At 42.4% G+C, this 23,835-nt stretch overlaps 1 protein-coding gene across 1 annotated transcript in view; it reads right to left on the reverse strand.

Moving 5' to 3' along the window:
- The window catches only part of ATXN10 (ataxin 10), a 160,210-nt gene that overhangs the window by 15,935 nt on the left and 120,440 nt on the right, over nucleotides 1-23,835 (reverse strand). Inside the window, exon 10 of the mRNA XM_060113591.1 lies at nucleotides 15,852-15,915. Within this exon, the coding sequence (XP_059969574.1) occupies nucleotides 15,852-15,915 (64 nt within the window). The remainder of the gene's footprint in view (nucleotides 1-15,851; nucleotides 15,916-23,835) is intronic.

A 23,835-nucleotide genomic window follows, 5' to 3' on the forward strand; every position in this document is an offset into this window, starting at 1 on the left:
TTGCTCTTGCCTGGCTTTTGTCCAGCAGTGAGGCTTTTGCACAGCACGGGGCCTGTTTTCCGCTGCACTCAGTTAACCCTGAAGAAGAGGTCTGTCGGTTGCCCACATGGCCTTTCCTGGCAGCTCAGAGGCCAGCTGCCGGTGTGGGGAGGGGGCCGGCCAGGGCTCACAGGCCACACGGCCATGCCCCACTCTGGCGGCCCCAGGGGCAAAGGCACCTTGTCTCTACCTCAGAGGAGACATCCAGACCTGAGGACGGTAAGAATGGAAAAGGCGAGTATGTCTGAAAGTTAGCTTTATATATATATATATATATATATATATATATATTTTTTTTTTTTTTTTGCTGTACGCGGGCCTCTCACTGTTGTGGTCTCTCCCATTGCGGAGCACAGGCTCCGGACGCCCAGGCTCAGCGGCCATGGCTCACGGGCCCAGCTGCTCCGCGGCATGTGGGATCTTCCCAGACCGGGGCACGAACCCGTGTCCCCTGCATCGGCAGGCGGACTCTCAACCACTGCGCCACCAGGGAAGCCCTTATTTTTATATGTTTTGAGTTTGCGACCGTTATCCAAATGAAGGGGGGTAATGTGCATCCACAGAACCATGAGGAAGAGAAAAGCCAGAGCACCCGGAGGCCTCCCTGTCCCTGTCACCCCCATGAGGCCGTCAGCTCCAGGCAGAAAGCAGGCCCCTGCCTTCCCTTCGAGCTGCTCAGATCCACGAACAAACGTGGGAAAGCTGCCACCAAGGGTTAGCACTGGGACAGAGCCAACCCGGCCACTCTCCCCCATCACAGCCCACGAGCAGGGGTGCCAGCCTCCTGCCCCGGCGGCTCCAGGGCCCGGCCCTCGGCACCCTTGTCTGTATCCAGTGAGGGCCAACCTCATCCCTTCACAGGCTCACTCGCCCAGTAAGTGCTTTTTTTTTTTGAATCTTCCAGTTCTAGACAAATAAGTGGTACAGAGAATCCAACACTTCCTGCTAAGAATGATGATTACAAAACGGACAGCCAGTTACTATTTAACGGTGCTTGAAATGGCTGTGGCACACCGATGTTTTGACCAGGCCCTTCTCTGTCACTGCTAAATTTGACTAAGGTCATTTCAGGCAAAAATACTGACATTAGTCAGGGTACCTAGAACATGTTTCTCTGTGCCAAACTTCAGCAACCTGACCTCTCAAGTGTCTTGTAAAATATGGATTCTGTGTGGCAGTGTTATGTAAGTACAGTGATTTAAAAAAAATTATTACCATCCTAAACACATGCAAAGTCACTGCTCATTTTCATAAAGAACGCAAATGTAAAAAGAAAAACTGGCAATTAATTAACTTTGTAAGAAAATACATACATTTAAATAACAACGGCAACACTTTTAAAGCACAAACCCCGTGCCGGGAACTGCTCTGGGCACTCTGTGTGCAGGCAGTGATCCTTCTGTTCTAAATTCAGAGGCTCTTCTGAAGGTAGATCTTCACCCTCGGGGACCACCCTGAGTATGACAGCCGGAGGAGTCTACCTCAACTATGACAGGCCCAGTGAGACAGCTTGGTAATGCCATTTGGGGAAAGAGGTGAGGTATGATTACCAAGCACTGAAACTTCGGATGTCCTTGTGCTGGTAAACTGTGTGCTGAATGTACTTTCAAAAGGCGTCCGGCACATTCTTTGCAGAGACAGGCTCCCTGGAATCTGAGTTCGGCCCCACGGGAGGCAGTGTCTGAAGGAAACTGTCATGCAGGTGAATTTTAGGCTGATATTTCAGACTTACTACTTTATGGTCTAATCTATACGTCAGATATACAACTTCTGAAATACAAAGTCAAGACTTATAAAAGTTCTTCTAAACTATACTTTATACTATAGAGAGACTGGGGAGGTGTGCAGAACGATTATGATGCAAACACAGTGTTAGAGAAAAGAATTTTGAAAAACAAGTACTTGGTACACCCAGACAATGGAATATTCTTCAGCACTAAAGAAAGAAACGAGCTAGCAAGCCATGACAAGACATGGAGGAGGCTTACGTGCACTTTACCAAGTGAAAGAAGCCGATCTGAAGGCTACGTGCTGTATGATTCCAACTCTGTGACAGTCTGGAAAAGGCAGAATTATGGAGACAGGAAAAGATCAGTGGTTGCCGGGGTCAGGGGAGGGGCAATGCAGAAGTGGAGCGCAGAGGAGTTTTAGGACAGTGAAAATACTCTGTGTGATACTACAATGATGGATACATGTCATTACGTATTTGTCCAAACCCACAGAATGTACAACATCAAGAGCGGACCCTTAAACTATGGACTCTGGGTAATAATGATGTGTCAACATAGGTTCAACTTCTGTTAAAAAAACAAGAGTGTCCCTCTGGTGGGGGTTACTGATGAGAGAGGCTTTGCATGCGTGACGGCTGTGGGAAAACGGGAAGTCCCCGTACTGTCCTCCCAACTTTGTTGTAAGCCTAAAACTGCTCTGAAAAAAAAAGTCTTCGAAAGTTTTTAAAAGAAAACCAAAAGTAATACAACAATAAACAAATATTTCATATAGTTTCTTTTAGTTTCAAAATTCAAAATACTCAGGCTAGCAAACTCACAACTGCCACGTAAGACTATTAACATGAAATCATTTAAGCGAGTTATTTCTAATGTGGTTTCCCAGCGACGTTCTTTCCCTGAAGTTACACTCATCAGACAGCATTTGTTAATCAATCAGCCACAGGAGCGGATCCTTAAGAACAAAAATTAATGGCAACAAATGTTCGCGAAAGCTTTGTTTCTGGTTTGAAATTAATTTTATATGGCGGCACTTAAAACACTGATAGTAACGGCTGAGAAGTAAAGTTAAGAAAACACGGTGTCACCTCAAAGCCAGGTGGCTAAAGTGGCCGCCAGGGAGTCGAAGGGAGCAGCTTCCGAGGACCCTGTCTCACTACTTGTGGTGTGAGGGCACCTTGCCCCGTCCCCACCCAGGCTGAGTGGGAACAAGGGTGACGCGGTTCACGCCAGGCACCTCACCTTGGAAAAGGACAGACTCCCATTTTCTACCTTACATGACAATAAATCTCAAGCAATCGTGCTTTTCACGCAAGTAAACAAGATAGAGCAGGACCGGATGCGTTCTGACCTCCGAGAGGCAGACAGCTGAGCGAGGCAGGCTTGGCAAGACCAACCCAGAGCCCAGGCGAGGGCACAGGTCTGAGGTCAGCAGGCAGGTACGCACACCACGCACTCTGGCCTCTCCGTGTGCGTACGAGACACGCGCGGCTCGGCAGCCTTCACATGCGAACGTTTCAGTGTGCTGACAACAGTTTTCATTTCTAGCCGCTGTGATCTTAGGGATGTAAGAAAACGAGAAGCACACAACTAAGAGCTAAGTAGACACCATCGGAAGGAGAACAACCTGAAGTATTTTAGTCTCATTTTAAAATAGTTGGGACTATTTGCCAAAACACCTGAACAAGGAAACAGAGTCCACTTTTGTGAGAGCCTCATGCAAGATATGACATCCCACTCCTCCAACTTTCGGCTTCGAGCCCTGGGGAACCAGTTGCTAGGATACCGTAGAAGCTACGTAAAACAGGTCTTCCCTCTTTCATTCTGAACAGGTTTATTTATTTATATAGTCAAATACATCAGGTTTGTGCTCTTTGACTCTTTTAAAAAGTATTTTTTGGCTGTGTTGGGTCTTCGTTGCTGTGCGCTGGCTTTCTCTAGTTGCGGCGATCGGGGTCTACTCTTCGTTGTGGTGTGCAGGCTTCTCATTGTGGTGGCTTCTCTTGTTGCAGAGCACGGGCTCCAGGCGCTCAGGCTGCAGTAGTTGTGGCATGCAGGCTCAGTAGTTGTGGCACGCGGGCTCTAGAGCTCAGGCTCAGTAGTTGTAGTGCACGGGCTTAGTTGCTCCATGGCATGTGGGATCTTCCTAGACCAGGGCTCGAACCCGTGTCCCCTGCATTGGCAGGCGGATTCTTAACCACTGCGCCACCAGGGAAGTCCCTGAACGGGTCTATTTAGATGATGCCTTGGCCTGCCTCTGTGTGAGCGTGTGTGGGGTGCAGGGTGGCAGCGTGTTACACTCTCCTCAGCCTGGGAGTGGCACCTGAGCATCGCCCACCCATAGCCCCTCACTGACTTGCTTCACACAGGGTCCCAGGGAGGCCTCCGCTAACCTGCGAAGTCGTGTGAGCACTTGTTTGCTTTGGATGGGGAGAAAGATTTGGTTTGCACATCTTCAATCACATCAGGTGAGGGGTAAGAGAATCAATGAGAGGCTTTAAAAAACCAAATTAAATCACTGGGAAGCCAAACCCAAAGTTCACCTTTTGAAAGCCCAACAGCATTAAGAGGTTTTCCAGTTTTAATTAATGTCAGCTCAAAACTGAACAAATGATCACTGAAGGTTCACCAGCTGTTTAATGCTGGGGACACAGAAGTCAATAGAAGACAGTCCTTCCCCTCCAGAGGAGGAAAGACTGATTTCAGCAGAAAGATTTCTGCTTTGAACATTAGGATGGGCACAGTAAGATATTAAAAGCAGAAACGTATCATTTTGTGCATACCGCATAAGTACTTCTCCGGTGTGGAAATTCAGATAGATGCCTTTTACAAACAACATCAAGTTTAGCCAGCTGTGCCATTCTGAAATGTTTAAGGCATTTCCCTGAACGCCTCCCTCTGGCGGCTGCTTGGCAGGCGCAGTCACAAGCTAGACTCCTCATGAAGAAAAAGTACAGAATGGAACATGTCTCCATGTTTATACTAAAATTCCTGCACTCCCCAAGATGTGGCACTGTAGTCCAGAGTTTCCAAAATGCACGTGAGAACAGTAAAGATTTCGTGGTGCCCTGCAAGAGAGACAACTGCTTAACACAGGTCCTACATATATGTTTTAGAAGCCTTCCCTCATATAATAGCTATTTAAGATACTGCAGAAAAAAATATGCTTTGGAACACATTGTGGTAACACACAGGGTCCAATGTGGGGTGTGCAATATGACACAGATCCCGCCTAGGATAGACTTTTCTAGAGGGAAAGAGTTACATATCCAGGTGTTTCCATGTGCTATGCTCACAGAGTGGCAGGGGTAACACAACGGATCCGCAGAAGACCAAGATGAGGGACTCAGGTTCAGTTAAGGGGGACTGTGGGAAAATTCCAGGAGGAAGACACACATGCTTGAGTCTTAGAAGAGGAAGGAGTTGGCTGTGGCAGAGGTACCTGTCTTCCAAGGCGGCTACCACCTCAGGGCTTAGGTATCTACCTCGATTATTACCTGAGGCCAAAGCAGAGCAGTGAGTGGGTACCACGTGCCAGACGCAACAGGATTAATTAACTCAAGACTGCATCTAACCCATCTGAATGCCCACGTGTCCCCCAAGAGAGGGAGACTGGAAGAAACACTGTGAGGGAGTGAAGGAAGCACCCGCAAGGAAGTCTAGACACTTGAACTAGACGACCCTGGGCTCGCACCTTGGTCCTGCCACTCATGCGCTGGGAGAGCCCAGACCAGCTGCAGTCAGGGAACCAACTCTCGGAGCTTTACTTTTCTCATCTGTAAAATAATAGTTCCCAACAAAGAGGCTTGTTAAAAAAAAAAAATTGTGCAAGATAATGTATGTAAAGGGTATAGCGTAGGGTTTGGCACCTAGAAATAACTCAATGATTTTTAAAATTTTAATGTGAGGAGCAACAGAACGCACACGTCCTAAGTGCACATCCTGATGGGCTTTCTCACACATACACGTCACATAACCCCACCCAGATCAAGATGCAGAATGTGCCCAGCACCCTGGAAGGCCTCCAAGTACCCCTTCCCTATCAATGGCCACCCTCCTACCCCTCAAGGTAACCACCATTCTGACTGCTATCGCCACAGATTAATTCTGACCGTTCTTAAACTTCGTGTAAATGGAATCATACAGTGTACACTCCTTTTGAATCTGGCTTCTTTAGGTGAAAACTATGTTAGTGAGATTAATCCATTTGTTACACAGAGCAGTTCACTCTTTACTGCTGTGTATTGTTCCATGGAATGAACATTCCACAACGTCTATTCTACTACTGGTGACTACTTCGGATGTTTCCGCTTCGGGGCTATTATAAATAATGTTGACTAGGAAGGGTCCGGCACACGTCTTCTGATAGATACGTGTATGTATTTCTCCTGGGGGTACAGCTGGGGTGCAACTGCTGGCTCACAGGGCTGGTGGACGCCTAGTGTTAGCAGACACTGACAGTTTGCCAAGGGCATCTTTCCAGCTGACGTCTCCACCATCAGTTTATTAAGGTTCAGGCTGCCCCACATCCTTGCCGTCACTTGGTGCTCTCAGTCCTCTTATTAGCCATTCTGGTGGGCTCCTTACTGTGGGTTAAATTTGTACTTCCCTGATGAATGATGATGTTGAGCTCTTTTCATACATTTACTGGCCATCTATCTGGATTTCCTCTTTTGTGAAATGCCATGGGTCTTTTGTCCATTCTTAAAAACTGAATTACCTTTTCTTTGTTGTTTTGCAGGAGTCCTTTATATATTATGGGTATGAGTCCTTTGTCAGATACATACAATGCAAAACCTTTTCAAAGTCTTTCTCTTACAGTTAGCGCTTTTCGGTTATAATTTTGATGTTTTGTTTATGAAATCTTTGCCTCTTCTAAGACAATAACCATATTCTCTTATGATTCCTTCTAGAAGTTCTTGTGTTTTCCCTTTCACATTAAGGTCTATGATTCATCTTGAATTAATGTTCATGAATGGGATGAGGCAGGGGTGGTAGGCTTTCTTCCCCCTACGGATATTAAATTGGTCTAGCAGCATTTATGGGAAAAGACCATCCTTTTCTGCTCAGCTACAGGGGTGCCTTTGTTGTGCATGTGTCAGTCTGTTTGAGGACTCTCTCTTCTGTCCTGTGATATTATTATCGTTATTATTTCAGTTTTACCACTGACTCACAGTGCAATCACAGATGAAAATATACCTTTCTCCTAGGCATTAACAGCTGTAATAGGATATTTGTACAAGAACATCTACTTGTTGAGAAACTATAGGCTGAGCACTTTGCAAACACGATGACATTTCACATTCACCACAACCCTGTGGGGATAGGTCCCATTTTAGATAAATAAGCTAAAGCTCACAACAGAGGTTTAAGTGAAGTGTTTAGAGGTTAAGAAGTGGCAGAATCTGGGCCTCCCTGGTGGCGCAGTGGTTAAGAGTCCGCCTGCCGATGCAGGGGATACGGGTTCGTGCCCCGGTCTGGGAGGATCCCACATGCCGCGGAGCGGCTGGGCCCGTGAGCCATGGCCGCTGGGCCTGCGCATCCGGAGCCTGTGCTCCGCAACGGGAGAGGCCACAACAGTGAGAGGCCCGCATACCGCAAAAAAAAAAAAAAAAAAAAAAAAAAGAAGTGGCAGAATCTGCATCCGTCTAGCCCCAGAACTGATGGTCTTGCCACTATGCCATACTTCCCGAACACGAGATTACTGGGGAAATGCTGTTTGGTTATTATTCCTATAAACAGTTACATTTCTGTACACAAGGAAAACTTACAAATGAGGCCTTTCAATAAAAAAAGAAAGAAGGAAATAGAAAAGAAGGAAGAAAAAGAAAGAACAGAAAAAAACCCCAATCCTGTTTAGACTCTCATCCTATCCCTGTCCCCTCCCCCTCCAATAAAAACAATATTAAAAAAAACCACATCAAGGACAACTGATCAAAACATAGATCAAAAAAGAATCAAGGGAAAACATTTCAAACAAAGTTCAGCTGTTTCTATTTGGAAACAACAACAATAAAAAATCCCACTTGCCACAATAAATGACAAATAAGAAATGGACCCTGTGGTAGCAGAGCTGGAATTTTCTGATGGCATCTGCTACTGTGTCATTACTGCGGGTCTCCGCAAGGGAGCCGGCAAGTGAACAGCTGGTCTTGTGTCCCGGACACAGCAGCCGTCGCGGAGCACTGTCCTTTGGGGTTAAGCACCCCTCTGAGATGTTGTCTTTTCCCTGGAACTAGAAATCTCAGTCGGTCTCTAGAAGCCACCTCCAAGAAATGGGACAGTAAGCCTTCTAGCTCTGTTCTTAGCCTGGGAGAGTTTTCAGTTTAGTTTGCCCTGATATGCCACCTTGAAATTCCTAATCCCCAAGTAAAGAGGAAGTCTTTCATAGGGTCCAAACCACAGATTGCCCATGGGGAACAAGGACAGCTACCCTAAGGTAACACGAGCCCTCACCCTCACCCCACCCCGTGGAGGATGCGTGAGTACACGGACACAGCCAGTCAATCCAGGGTGATCAGAGAATGGAGGTATTTCTGTTAACTGACATTTACTATCTGCACTGATTCCTAGTCTACGCGTATCCAAAATATCTATTGCTTTTTAACACAAAATACTGAAATTAAAGTTCAATGAAAGCTTGATTGGTGTGAGTTATTAGAAGGGGTTAAACCAAACCAAGCTGAAATAGTATCACTGCCAAACCAAGCTTATTCAATTCACAAGAGAATCATCACACCTGTGGGAGAAATTTCTCCTGTGCTTTGAAACACCCCTCACCCATCAAACACACACACACACACATACACACACACACACACACACACACACAACTTCCTCAAGCTGCTGTTTTTTCAATTCATTTGTTCAATGTTTTACTCTGTCACCTACCCATCTAAGAAATATTTATTGGACATTTACTATGCACCTGACAGCAGCGTATTATACTTAGGTGAAAAACAGAAAAAATGGTCCCTGCCATATGGGCCTTGGTCTAGAGGGTAATTAAGACATAAATGCACAAATATTCATTCAATTACAGACTGTGATAAGCTGAAGGAACAGAGCAGGTTCTAGGAGGGGTCAACCGGCAAGGCTTCCCTGAGGAAGAGATGAGGAAGGTGGACATGGAGACGAGGAGGACTGACCCAGGGGACAGAGTTCAGGCTGAGAGATGAGCATAACGACTGCCTTGAGGTGAGAAATTAGACAGATCTGAGACACAAAAAATGAAGAGTCTCTGGGGAATGCTAAGAAAGGGAGACCGGGAGGAGCTTCAAGATGGCGGAAGAGTGAGACGCGGAGATCACCTTCCTCCCCACAGATACATCAGAAATACATCTACACGTGGAACAACTCCTACAGAACACCTACTGAGCACTGGCAGAAGACCTCAGACCTCCCAAAAGGCAAGAAACTCCCCACGTACCTGGGTAGGGCAAAAGAAAAAATAAAAAAGGAAGACCGGTCTGGAGGTAAATGAAAAGGCAGGTGGGGCAAGACCGTACAGGACTTCTCAGGACGTGCTGGAGCCTGTGGATTTATTCTAAGGACAATGGACAGGCTTGGAGGTTTTGTAAATGGGCATGTTTATGAGGGATGGTGAGGGGCAGGGAGAGTCAAGAGGCAGAGAGGAATGACCCTATTTTGGTTTTAAAAGACTGCACTGAGTGGATGGGGAATAAATATCACCGCAACACAACAAAACCAGAAACTGAAAGATGAGTTAGGAAGCTACTGCTGACATCCAGGCCAGGGGTGAGGAGAGTAAGGACTGGATGGTAGCAATGGAGATGAAGGGAAATGGGTGGATTTGGGACGTATTCTGGAGGGAGAATCAACAAGACTTGGTGACACTTTAGCGGCAGGAGAATAAAAAACAGCATCATGAGTGACTCCCAGGTTTCTGACCTGAGCAACTAGATGGATGGAGATATTCCCACATTTATTGAAAAGGACAGGGGAGAATTTTGCAGAGATATTAACAGCTTAACTTTGGACATCCTAGGTTTGGGGTGTCAGTAAGATATGCAAGCAAAATGTTAAGCAGGGTGTCAAGAGACATACGCCTGAGACTCAGAAGAGAGGTCTGTCTAGAGGTTAAATCTGGTAGACAAAGGTGAACAGATGATGTTTAAAGTCTTAAGAATACCCAGAATACAACTTCATCTCCCATCTCCACGGCTACCAGCCTGGCCCAGGCCACTGTCATCTCCTGCCTGGATGATGCCAATAGCCTCCCTACAGGATTCCCTGTCATTCCACGGGCCCAGAATAGTGTCTGGGACATAAAAGGTGTTCAATAAACATTGAATGAATAAACGAATAAAGGAATAAATGGGTGAGATTCTTTAAGGAGAAAATGTAGAGTGAGAAGAGAGAGCCTGAGCTCTGGAATGTCCAGGAGAACTCCAACGTTTAAAAGTTGTGTAGAAGAGGGAGTAACAACAGAGAATAAGGAGGAGGAGCCAGGAAGACATGAAAAAAAACCAAGAGGAGGTACTATCATGAAAGAAAAAAGTGTTATGTTAAGGAGGAAGTGATGAGATCCGTTGAACTGAGTTTTAATACGATGAGAACTGCAAAGCATCCATTGACTCTGACAATTCAGAGGTGACTGGTGACAACAGGCAAATGATGAAGCTTATGAACACATTCATCTGTCTATATTCTCCTTTGAAATTATTCCCTTTCTCAATAAATGTGGGAATATCTCCATCCATCTAGTTGCTCAGGTCAGAAACCTGGGAGTCACCTGTGATGCTGTTTTTTTTTTATTCTCCCACCTCTGAAGTGTCACCAAGTCTTGTTGATTCTCCTTCTAGATTATGTCCCAAACACATCCAACAAAAAGGGTAAAGTAGAGACACTCTGGCATGGAGGATACCAGATGCAGAGGGTGCAGATACCATGCTGGAAATACTAGAATTAAGTCAAAGTATACATATTAAAACAATGAGATCCTGTAGCTATCACAACAAAATGCTGGAATCAGGCATACATTTTCAAACAAACTCAGATGGTTCCTCACCCATGAACCCATTTTAAAGGAAATTCTGAAAGAAGGACTTCAGGCCGAAGGAAAATGATCCCAGGTGGACAGACAAAGCTATAAGAAGGGGTGAAAGGCAGGAAAGTAGTACATATGTGGATAGATCTAAATGAACACTGACGTTACAGAACTACGATAATAACATCTTACAGAGTTGTAAAAATAGAATAAAAATATATAACAACAACAGCATATAAATTGGGGGGTGCTGAGTGATCCTGTATTATCTGGGAAGGGGGTAAAGGTCTGAAAAACATTAGATTTTCCTCAGTCTAGGATGCATGTTGTAATTTCCCAGGGCACTATTAACAGAATAGAAAAAAAGAATTAAAAACTTTTAAACCAGAAAAAGATAAACATTGAACTATATAAAACAATCAATCCAAAAGAGAGAAAAATAAAATAAAACAGAAAGCAAACCAGAGTAGCTTAAATACAAACACATCAGTAATTACAGTAAATATAGGGCTAAATGCAATAGCTAAAAGGCAAAGAAACTAGATTAAGAAAAAATCAACTATGCTGTTTACAACAAACACCTCTGACACAGAAAGACTGAAAATAAAAGGATTCTAAAGGTTATACCATGTAAATACCAACCAAAAGTGAGATAAAGTAGCTGTATTAGTAACAGGCAAAAAGCATTTTTAGAGATACAGAGGGTCACTTTACAGTGACAACAGGGGTATTTTTCAAGACCTATTATACACCTTAGTCTAATAATGTTGTCTCAAAATATATAAAGAAAAATATTATATAACTAAAAGGAGAAATTTAGAGAAATCTATAATCATAGGCTGATATTTTAAAACATTTCTCTCCACAACCGATAAACCAAAGTAGATAAAAATATCACTAAAAATGTAAAAATTTTACAAACTTGACCTAAAAATACTGTACTCCACTACTAGAGAATAGATGTGATTTTCAAGCACACACACAACAGTTGCAGAAACTGACCATACACTGGGTCATAAAGCAAGTCTTAATAAATTTCATAGGACAAAGAACATCAAGTATGTGCTCTTTGATCACAATGAATTTATGTTAGAAATCAATTTCCAAAAGATAATTCTTATTAGTTCAGAATTTAAGAAATGCATTTCTAAATAATCCATGGGTCAAAAAAAAACATAACAGAAATTAGAAAACACTTGAAATGCATGATAACCAAAATAATACATACTAAAATCCACGCAAAGAAGCTATAAAAATACACAGAGAGGAATAAAAGCTGAAAAGTAATAATCCTAAATAAATGGACAGATATACCATGTTCATGAGTTAGAAGACTCAGATGTAAACTCTCATTACACTGATTTTAGCCAAAGCAATCTCAATGAGGAATTCAACATGTGGGGATTTTACACTGTTTTTGTTGGTAGTGATTTCACGTGTGTACATACGTGTATGCACATGTGTGCACAAAAACACACAAGTGTGAATGTGTAGAATTTGACTAGCTGGTTTTAAAATTTTTATGGGCAAATACAAATGACCAAAAATAGCCATAATACTCTTAAAAAAGAAGAAACAAGTTGGAAGGACTCAGTCGACTAATATCAAGATACTTTAGAAAGTGACAGTACTTAATACCATAGTACTGGTACAGGGATAGAACACAGAGATCAATGGAAAAGAAAAGAGAGTCCAGACCCACACATATATGGACACCTGACTTACGATACAACTGGCACTAGAGTAGACAATGTGTGTTCTTTTCAATAACTGGGCTGGGACAATTGCGTGCCCATATGGAAAAACATAGAAATAGACCTCTAACTCACACCATATACAAAAATCAACTCCAAGTGAATTACAGACCTAAATATAAAAGGTATCAATGCTCTGTGGTGACCTAAATGGGAAAGAAATCCAAAAAAGAGGGGATATATGTATACGTATAGCTGATTCACTTTGCTGTACAGTAGAAACTAACACAACATTGTAAAGCAACTATACTCCAATAAAATTTTTAAAAATAAATAAATATAAAAGATAAAAATATGAAGTATTCAGAATATAGATTATCATCATAACCTGAGGGTATGAAAATATTTCTTTAACAAGATACACACCTAAAAAACTAACCATAAAGAAAAAGTGATAAATTTGACTAAAAGTTAAGAACTTCTGTTAATTAAAAAAAAAAAAAGCTATAAAGGGAATGACAAGATAAGTCATAGAACAAGGGAAAGGAAATATTAGCAACACATGTAGCTGACAAAGAACTTCTATCTAGAATATATAAAGATTACAAACAAATTATAAAAAGATAACCCAATGAAAAAATGGGCAAAAGGTTTTGATCAAGCACATTTTACACACACACACACACAATCCAAATGGTAAATAAACATTTTAGAAGATGCTCAGCCTCACCAGTCATGCAGGCAACAGAGCAAATGGGATCTTAACTATAGTGGGAGCATGAGGGAGGGAGGAGAGGAGGTGGTATACAAGAGCTAAATCCTAGTGTCATAACAACGTAAACAGGTAACATCAAGATGTGATATATCAAGAAACAGCAGCGAAGCATATTACTTAGTTACAGAAAAGCAACTACTAGAAGAAAGAGCTGAGAGAGTGAATTGCAAAGTGTGGAGGGTGGAGCCAGAGAACTCACTCCCCCATTCTACACCTTTTGGCATTAAAAAAAAAATACAGATTTATTATTTTGATGAATAAAAAATATAGGAAAGAAAAAAACATATGAATGGGGGTGGGGGAGTGAATGAGAGGTAAGGAGGCAAGGTCAGGGAAATTAAATAATTGTTGGGAAAACCTGCCTGAGAGCAGGAGACGAGAAACAGTGTGGAGGAGGAACATGGGGTGGATTTGTTCTGTGATCTGTATTATGGCCCTATTTGCTCTGGCTACCAGGGAGGTCAGGTTTTAATTTATGGCTCACATCTAAAAATTGAATCCCTAGGCTATAATACTTCTTCATTTCTGACCATTCAACCATCATTCTCCCTTTGCTCTCATATTTTGGTATGTATCTCATATCTTGTTAAGTGTATTTTTTATGTCTTGAAAATCTAGTAGGTGTTTATAAACAAAAGTCCAAGGAGTTACTAGATGTACATAACGCAAAACGTGTAACATTTTGCCACTTCTTGACAATTTAAAGGAGATTCTGGAAGCTTGCAATGCTTCATTAATTATCATTTAAAAAACCATTTATCTACATAGATTGTCCATCTACATTTTTTCAATTTCTAATTCTGAGTAATTTCTCCACTATGTGAATATGTTACTGTGCTTTCTCTGTACGTGTTCCGTTCCCTCCCAGTGACTTACAAGGAGGCAGTTTAGGAAAGCAGCTAAGAATCAGGTACACACCAAGTTTAAATTCTGGGTCTGACCTTCAGGACAAGGCACTAAAGCTCTCTCAGTTTATTTTCTCACCTACAAATAGGGCGGATAATGATAACAGTATCTGCTTCACAGTGTTGCCAGTAATGGCTTCACCGTGTTGTAATGTATGTAAATCCATAGTAAGGACTCAATAAATGTTGCCTGAAAGAAGTGAATGAATGAATGAATGAATATCCAGCAAGGAGGATGCCAACATAAAAGACTTTGTAAGCATGAACCACATGCAGCATATCTGCAGAACTATGATGTGCTGTGTGCAACAGCCTTTTAATTTTTTGGTCTTTGCTAAAGGCAAAGATTAGCAATGAAAACCTTTTCTCACTAGAAGGTCAACTGAGGGAATATAAAAGTAAAACTGGGTGAATTTCTTTGTTCGCAATAAATCATCTTTTTCATCAGGAAATGCAACACCTGCAGTTACACCTGAATGTTCTTTTACTGCTTTCCTGTGACAGAGAGCTTTCTTCTTTTTCCTTTCCTTTTTTGGGGCTAAAATATTTCAAAACTCTCTAATGAGCACAGCCTGTGGTGCCTGATCATAATGCAATGCAGTGAACCGACTCTGTTTTACCTTGAACAAAAAAGTCTTCTGAGGCTGTTTGTCTTTCCCTGACTGAGCTTATAAGCTATCATGCTCTTTAAAATAGGAGATTTTCTTCTATTGCTAATCAGACAAATGACAGTATCTTTAGCACAAATAATAAGCATTTCTCAATCTACTTACTTTGAAACACATGATTTTCATCAGCTCCTTTTCTCTTCTTGACAGAAACCACAGTGAGCATTTTAAAAATAAAATTCCCCTCCTCCTTGGTCTCCCACAGGGTTACAAACTCAGAGTCCTTGCAATGGCCTTATTCACCCCTGCCCCCCACCTGCAATAAGCACCAGGCCACACAGTAGCCAGGGCAAGGGACTGGGCTGAGTTTGATTCTCACCAGGGAAGGTCTTGAAGTTAAACAGATTATCTCTCAAACTTAACAGGCTGTACCCAGTCCCTGGCTCCTCATCACTGGACTAGATCAGTTTCTGACAGGGCAAGACCTTGGTTGGTGGAGTGGGGGGGGAGAAGCAAGTTCCCTGCAGAACACCTTCCAGAAGGGTGGTCAAACCAGGTAAGGGCAAGAGCCAGAGTCCCCAGCATCACTAACAGAGGGTCGCAAGACCGTACCCAACCAAAACCAGAATCTGGGGCCACTGAAACGTTTCTCCCCATTCCTGAGGTCTCAGAGGCCTCCAAACTAGTGTTAAAATGGTTCTTCCAGAGGACTGGATACCTCGAATCTCTATAGAAAAAAATGTAAGCTTCTTCATATTTACTCCAAGGGACACATAGTGTTTGGAAAGGTGACATCAGTGACATGCAGCGAACACAGGGGCAATGGATGAGCTTTTGCCTCAGAGTCTTAAGGCACTCTGTAGTAGAAGGCTGGTTTAGAATGTCCTAGTCACCTCGCAAACTTGAGCTCACTAAGCTGCACAGACCGCAGGAGTGACACTCCAGCCCCAAACCTTGAGAAAGTGGCTTAGTTCTTAGGAACGAGCCACCAAGAAAGCCAGCCAGCTGCCTCCTGAATGAATACCAGGCAAGGGCCTTGTTCCGCTAAGGCCCCTGAGGGTGAACTAACGCTCGCGAGTCACATCAAGGATACAGGGGTTGCTGTCATCGATGCTACAGCTGTCCAGGATCAGGGGAATGCCATCCATCTCGTTCACCTACGAAGAACAGAGAAGACAAATTGACACGCTGAAACAGACTGGGAAGGGCTGGAGATTATAGGTGATCTGTTGCTCCTTTTTTATTTCCTTACTCCCTGCTATAATAATACTGTTTGTGCAATTACCTGAAACACCTATATCAATCCAGAAATATTTAAAAACAGACGTAAACAAAAAGTGATACTTTATTTTTCTTTTCACCCTTCCTCAAAAATGTTGGGCAACTAGACAGCCATATAAAAAAGTATAATTGGGATGAATTGGGAGATTAGCTTTGACATAAATACACTACCATGTGTAAAACAGATAGCTGGTGGGAACCTGCAGTACAGCACAGGGAGCTCAGCTCCGTGCTCTCTGACGACCTAGAGGGGGTAGGATGGGGGTGGGGTGGGAGGGAGGTCCAAGAGGGAGGGGATATGTGTATGCATATGGCTGAAAAAGTTAGATCAAAAATAAAGAAAAAAAAAGTATAATTAAACAACACTGCAAACCAACTATACTTCAATAAAATTTCTTTAAAACGTATAAAAGTGGATCTCTTCCTAATATTATTCACCAGGATAAACTACAAGTGAATCTCAGTTTATTAGTAAGTGAATTATTTTTCTAAGCCAGAAGCAGGGAAAACATTTCTAACTATGGCTCAAAATCCAGAAGCAATAGAGAAAGGTTTTAAAATTTGACTACAATTTTTAAAAAGGCAAATTGAAAGCTGTAAAAATTATCTGAAAGATATCACAGGCAAAGGGTTAATATTTTAATATATACAGAGCTTGTAGAAACTGAGAAAAGACCAACAATCCAACAGAAAAATGGATAAAATACATGAACATATATGGCACAGAAAAAAAGAAATGCGGATGGATTGCAGAGATATCAGAATCTGCTCAACTGTGCTCCTAATAAGATGCAGGCAAATTATGATACCATTTCTCAGCTGCCAGAAGGGCAAATCATCACGTGTGACAACACATGCTGCTGGTAAGGTGACAGGAAATGGCACCCTCAGACACTGCTGGAGTGAATGTGAAGTAGCATGATTCCTATGGTAGGGAACTGGACAATACGTAGCAAAATCACATGTGTTATTTACTCTTTGACCCAGTAATCCCATTTCTAGGATCAAAAATACAGTGTCACATGGAATTATGTTTGTACAAGGTTATTTACTTCAGCACAGCTTATATTTTTATAAGACTTCTATTGAGGTGTAATTCACATACCATAAAACTCACCCATTTATATACAATTCAGTGGATTTTAGCATATTCCCAAAGTTGTCTCACTATCACCACTATCTTGGAACATTTTCATTACCCCCAAGAAGAGTTTTTAAGCTCCATTCCCATCAGCAGTCAGTCGTATTTCTTCCTCTCTCCAACCCTTAGCAACTACTAACCCACTTTCTGTATCTATGGGTTTGCCTATTCTGGGCGTTTCATACACATGGACTCATTCAGTATGTGACTGGCTTCTTTAACTTATCGTAATGCTTCCAAGGTTCATCTATGTTGAAGCATGTATCAGCATGCTGAATAATAATATTCTAATGTCTGCATATGTATTTTAGTTTCCACTCATCCACTGACACACATTTGAATTGTTTCAAACTTTTGGCTATTATGATAATGCTGTTACAATCATTCATGTACCTATTTTTGAATGGATATATGTATTCAATTCTCTGGCTATATACTGAGGAGTGGAATTGTTTAGTCATATGGTAACTCTATATTTAACATTTTGAGTAACTGCTTAACTGTTTTTCCAAGTGGCTGTACCATCTTACATTCCACCAGCAATGTATGAGGGTTCCAATTTCTTTACATCCTTGATAACACTGTCTTTTATTTTAGCCACCCTAGTGGACGTGAAGTGGTATGTCATTGTGGTTTTGATTTGCATTGCTCTGATGAGTAATGATGTTGAATGTAGCACAATTTATAAGAAAAATCCTGTAAACAACTCAAGCATCCATCGATATAGGCCCGTTGAATAAACCATGATCACTAATGTAATGCTATGGAGAGATCAGGATAGAATGGTAAGTGAAAAAAGCAGAGTGCAGAATAGGATTATATGTGAACCCTTTGTGTAATAAAGGAGGAGAAACAGATGATTTTTTATATTAAAAAAAATGAAGGGTTCAATAAAAAACTAATAATGGTTATTTACAGAGCAAAGCAGAGACTGAAGTGGACAAAACAGGAACAGAGGTGAGACCTCTGTGAATGTACCCCGTCGTACAATTCTGACTTTGGGATCCTGTATATGTTTTACGAACTTTTTGAAATTAAGTTTATAATACATGTTAACTAGACTTACTGTGGTGATTATTTCACCACATATGCAAATACTGAATCATTATGTTGTACACCTGAAATTAACATACTGTTATATGTCGATTACAGCTCAATTTTGAAGAAATGAATTTATAAAGTTATGAAAACAGAAGATGGCAACAAATTAATCCAACAACAAGTGAAACAAAGACAATTATTTCACAGAACTGAAACAGTATTTTGATGGGACGTCCCCAGGGAGCTGTGTCCTGAGCTCAGATGGAACTGCAGTCCCACAGCTGCATGAGGTCGTCTCAGCACCATTAACACTGGGATTGGCATTCTGAACCCTTATTCCTAGATTTAGTTTAAAGAAAATGGGTAATTTATGTCATTAGGAACCAAGATTTTTAGCATAAGAAAGAAGTATCAAATCAAAGTAGTTTACATTTAAATTAGAAATACTAGCATGAACTCATGATACATTTTTCTCTTTTCTTTCTAAAAAATGTTTACTTCCTAGTTGTTTACTGAAAAGGCACAGAAGCAAAGACAAGCCAGTAGCAATGAACATTCCCAGCATGACTTAAGGATTCTGAACACCACGGTCCAACTGAAAGAAACCAGATCTCCAGTTGGCTGTGATACACAGACTTGCTGAAGGCAGGAAAGAAGAGAAGAAATCTAATTCCTATAAATTTCCCGAGGCACTAGAAGGTGGTTAATGAGCTGCTATTTAACAGACATCCAGCATCTACCAGGCAATGACAGACACTTAAATGATTTCCCTTAATTCTGACAATGCCAGGGTAAGTATTACTGGTTCCATTTTACAGAAAAAGAAACTGAGGCTCAAAAGTTAGGTACCCTCCCCATGGTCACTTAACTAATAAGTGCTTTTCAAAGTGAGGTCTGGAGAGCACTGTCAGTCTGCAAGAAAGTGTGTGAAAGAGTGAGAAACTGTGCCAGCAATTTAACATACTTATGCGATGTTTGCTGAATCTTATAATAAAATTTGGGCTTTAATTTTCTATGTCTAAAAAATTTTTTTTTGTTTTCTAGTAATTCATTTATATTATCTTTTTTTTACAACTTTATTGGGGTACAATTGCTTCACAATGGTGTATTAGTTTCTGCTTTATAACAAAGTGAATCAGTTATACATATACATCTGTTCCCATATCCCTTCCCTCTTGCGTCTCCCTCCCTCCCACCCTCCCTATCCCTCCCCTCCAGGCGGCCACTAAGCACTGAGCTGATCTCCCTGTTCTATGCGGCTGCTTCCCACTAGCTATCTATTTTACATTTGGTAGTGTATATATGTCCATGACACTCTCTCACTTTGTCACAGCTTACCCTTCCCCCTCCCCATATCCTCAAGTCCATTCTCAAGTAGGTCTGTGTCTTTATTCCTGTTTTACCCCTAGGTTCTTCATGACATTTTTTCCCTTAAATTCCATATATATGTGTTAGCATACGGTATTTGTCTTTCTCTTTCTGACTTACTTCACTCTGTATGACAGACTCTAGGTCTATCCACCTCATTACAAATAGCTCAATTTCGTTTCTTTTTATGGCTGAGTAATATTCCATTGTATATACGTGCCACATCTTCTTTATCCATTCATCCGATGATGGACACTTAGGTTGTTTCCATCTCCGGGCTATTGTAAGTTGAGCTGCAATGAACATTTTGGTACATGACTCTTTTTGAATTATGGTTTTCTCAGGGTATATGCCCAGTAGTGGGATTGCTGGGTCATATGGCAGTTCTATTTGTAGTTTTTTAAGGAACCTCCATACTGTTCTCCATAGTGGCTGTACCAATTCACATTCCCACCAGCAGTCCAAGAGTGTTCCCTTTTCTCTTTTATAAACATATTGGTCCAGGATGGTTTGGGGGAAAGATAGCTAGTTCTTCATCACAGATAGTCTGAGAAGCTTTGGCATGGAGGGTTAGCCCAATACTGAGGGTTGGACCTCATGTTTTTGAGAGGCACAGAGGGAAATTTTATGGCCAAACTGGTAGTGGCCCCACCTGAGACTGTATCCAAAGATTCTCCATGCAACCCTCACACCCCCACTTGTCCAATAATCGGCCCTGCACCCACCCGCAGGATGAGGGTGCTAACAATGAAGCCTGCAAATGGGAGAGTAGGGCTCCTACCACATGAACTTGTCTCGGGGTGAAGCAGAGAGACCCAGGACAGGAGCCAGGCCTGCTGCCCGGCACAGACAGCAAGAACAGCCGCGGACACTCACCAGCTTCATGCGAACGTGTGATCTAGACCCTTCTGGAACGTGGGTGCATCTCCACACCAGAGGAGCTGGATGTTTGATGTAGCTAGGGGACCACATAGCATGGGGCTCTCAGGGAAGCCCTCCCTGCAGAGGTGACCTTTAGCTCGCGGTGAGAAGAACGAACAGGAATTAAACACAGAAATAAAGGGGCTGTGGAGAACGCTCTGAGCAGGGGTTAGAGTACACGCAAGAGCTGGGGGATCAGAAGGAACATGGGGTGTTCCAGGAACCGGGCGGCGGCAGCGCAGGGATGAAGAGCGAGGGCTGCACAGCCGGCGCTGGGGGCAGAGTCTGGCCCTACAGAACTTCTGAGCTGGTGGCTTTGGGCAAGTCACTTACCCTCTAAGACTTAGTTTTCTCCCCTGTCAAATGGGGATGACAGGACCTACTTCACAGGGTGACTGTGAGAATGGCATGGATTACTGTGCTGACTAGCACTCAGTGAAGACTCAATACAGGGCCACAGGGTGACGGCGTAGTTGGCAATTTCGTGCTGTGAACTGGATGAAGTTCAGTTGGCTGGGGCAAGGAGTTCAGGGCTGACTCCCGAGAAAAGCATGAGGAAAACTGGAGGATAACTTCCATAAAGTCGAGTCACAATTCGACTGTGTATGAGGCAAAATTGTAAATTTATTTTCAAAAACCACTTTTTTTTTGGTAAGTGAGAAAGTATTAAGGATCTCTTATTCACTACAAGAAAAACATCTCGTTTTCAGTGTGGGGAGGAGACTTCTCAGATATGTTAAATGGGTAAGGAAATAAAATCACAGGCTAAAAACTGACATTTTAAAGCAGGCAGTAAGGGTGAATTAAAGAGTCCTTGAAAATCATGGTTACACTAGAGCCATGCCTGAACTGAGGGTCTGCTTTCCTAGATAAATACTTCTCACTCACACCACTGCATTATGAAATGATATTAGATAATTTTTTATAGAAATGCATTAAATGTTGATAACATAAGTGAACTATTCTAGACAAGGACAGCAGTGGCATCATGACAAACACGCAATATACACTGAAGAGTGAACACAGGTTACGGTCACTGGGAAAAGAATCCCAGGATGCAACACCTCCAGCAGGAGTGACTGAGGCTCCGTGTCATCACCAAGCTCAAGTTTCACAAGTTCCTGCTGCCACTGAGCTGCAGCATGGAGCTCCTGTCAGGAGAGGGGGAAACAATTAGGAAACTAACAAGTTTTCTTCTGTTCGCACTTCATAGAACAAGGAAGTTGTTTGTTTCTTTACCTAACATGTTGGGAACTGATTCTAGACCCATCATGAATGAGTCACAAGTTGTAGCTCCCTAGCAAGGAGCCAAGCTCAGTCAATGCTTTCACGATGTAACACATCTCAACAAGACAGTAAGTCTGACTTAAACAAACTAACATTTAGCCTCTGGAAATAGAGTTGTAAATAGCAGGACAACTCACTGATTTGCTAACTGTTCTCTCCCACCGAAGCCAATAGTAATCTCAGAGAATGCACCCTGAAAAGTGTGTGGGCCCAACCTGAATTAATATCTAAGCTTCTTTAGGAAAATGTGTAAGGTTGACCAAAAAACAGAGCCTCAGTTATCCTGTCTGCTCTCACACTGAACGCTAAACACAAAAATAAAAAAAACCTGAATAAAGACAAGAGCACAGTACCAATGCAGGACTGAATCTCCTATTTAAATGCCCCATAAGTCAACGTAACTAACATTTGGTGAAAATGTGTTCATAACATAGCGCCTCAAAACAAACGCACACAGACAAAGATGAGTAGAGTCCTGTGCTGAAGTGAGCACACAACCAACATGGGTGTGGCAATGCTCGGACAAGGCTCTGATCTACAGATGAAGCCATTCTCAGAGGCGTGACAGCAACTCAGAAGGCTGGAAGCCCGAGGGGATGGAGGCGGGTGCTGGATGAGGTGCACCATCTTGTATGAGATGTGGGTGTGCCCGCCCACGGGGTGAGACCAATTACCATCCCAAGCACACAGAGGAAAGACGGATACTTTTGGAGGCAGACAGACCTACAAGAGAATCCAGCTCAGCCCTCTAGCTGCGTAACCTGTGGAGGGTTCTGAGCTTCATGAACTCTAGATTCTCTTATGTGTAACAAGAGAGTGGTGCCCACCTCACAGGGTTGAAGTAAGGATTACACGGGAAAGCGTTCAGCACAGCACCTAGCACACAGTAAGGACACAGGAAATGGCAGCAGTTTGCAATATTATTTTCACTGGGTTTTGAGGTTCTATAGGATTCCTTCCGTACTTGAAAAGGGCTGGACATGGTAATGCTTCACAGAGCACAAGCTGTTGTTCAGCAAAGTTTGAAATATATAAACACACATTTCTGCAATCAGGAAATCTGGTAGGTATGGGTTGCTCTAAGTTTATGCTTTTCCTGACTGTCTCATGAACTGGGTACACCTCTGGTTACTAATTTCCATCCATACTCCTCTGCTGGCTTTCGCCTTCCACAATCAACTCTAAGTCTCACAAAAATAAGTATTGCTTATCTCTGTGTTGCATTTATTTCCACGGTGTTCTGTGCAGCTTACTACTAGGCATTTCATGATTGAGCTGCTATGCCAGAGGAACAATTAAGGATGCTACTCAAGAAGCAACAAGAAAGCACACGACCTGCATTTCACAGACAATCTTTCTCTAGGACTCAGAGCAAAAGCTTAGGCCAGAGGTTCACAACCTTGACTCCACATTAGAATCACTTGGGGAGATTTCGAAAACAACCAATGCCGTGGTCCCAACCCCAGAACACATCAATCAGAACCTCTGGGAGCAAAGCCTGGACATCAGTGTCTTAGACAAACTCTTCGGGTGATTCCGACATGCAGTGAGTTGTGAACTCCTGATTTACGCAAAGTCCAAGAGCATCTATTGAGGCAAACAAAGTCTGAGATCTGCTGCAAACCCTGAAAGAACTCCTAAAACAGAAGACACTGTCCTTCACACCTTCCCCTGGGGTGTTCTGTTTTCTTTACTTATGAAATAAACTTTGTTGAGATGTAATTTACACACAGGGGACTGCAATTGCACCTGTGCAACCACAGACAAATCAGGATAGAGAACATTTCCATCACCCCAGAGAGTTCCTGTGCACCTCTATAATCACTGCTTTAGTAACCATCCATCTGCTTCCTGTCACTAGAGGTAGATCTTGTCTGTTCTATACTATAATATGAATAAGACCACATCAAAAGAACTCTTTTTCAATGTTTTTGAGATTCATCCATGTTGTTACATGTATCGGTAGTTTATTTTTATTTCTGATTATGAATATGCCATTTATTTATCTATTCACATGTTGATGGACAGTTTTAGCTGT

The sequence above is a fragment of the Mesoplodon densirostris genome, chromosome 11 (assembly GCF_025265405.1).
Source record: "Mesoplodon densirostris isolate mMesDen1 chromosome 11, mMesDen1 primary haplotype, whole genome shotgun sequence".
Classification (NCBI taxonomy): domain Eukaryota; kingdom Metazoa; phylum Chordata; class Mammalia; order Artiodactyla; family Ziphiidae; genus Mesoplodon; species Mesoplodon densirostris.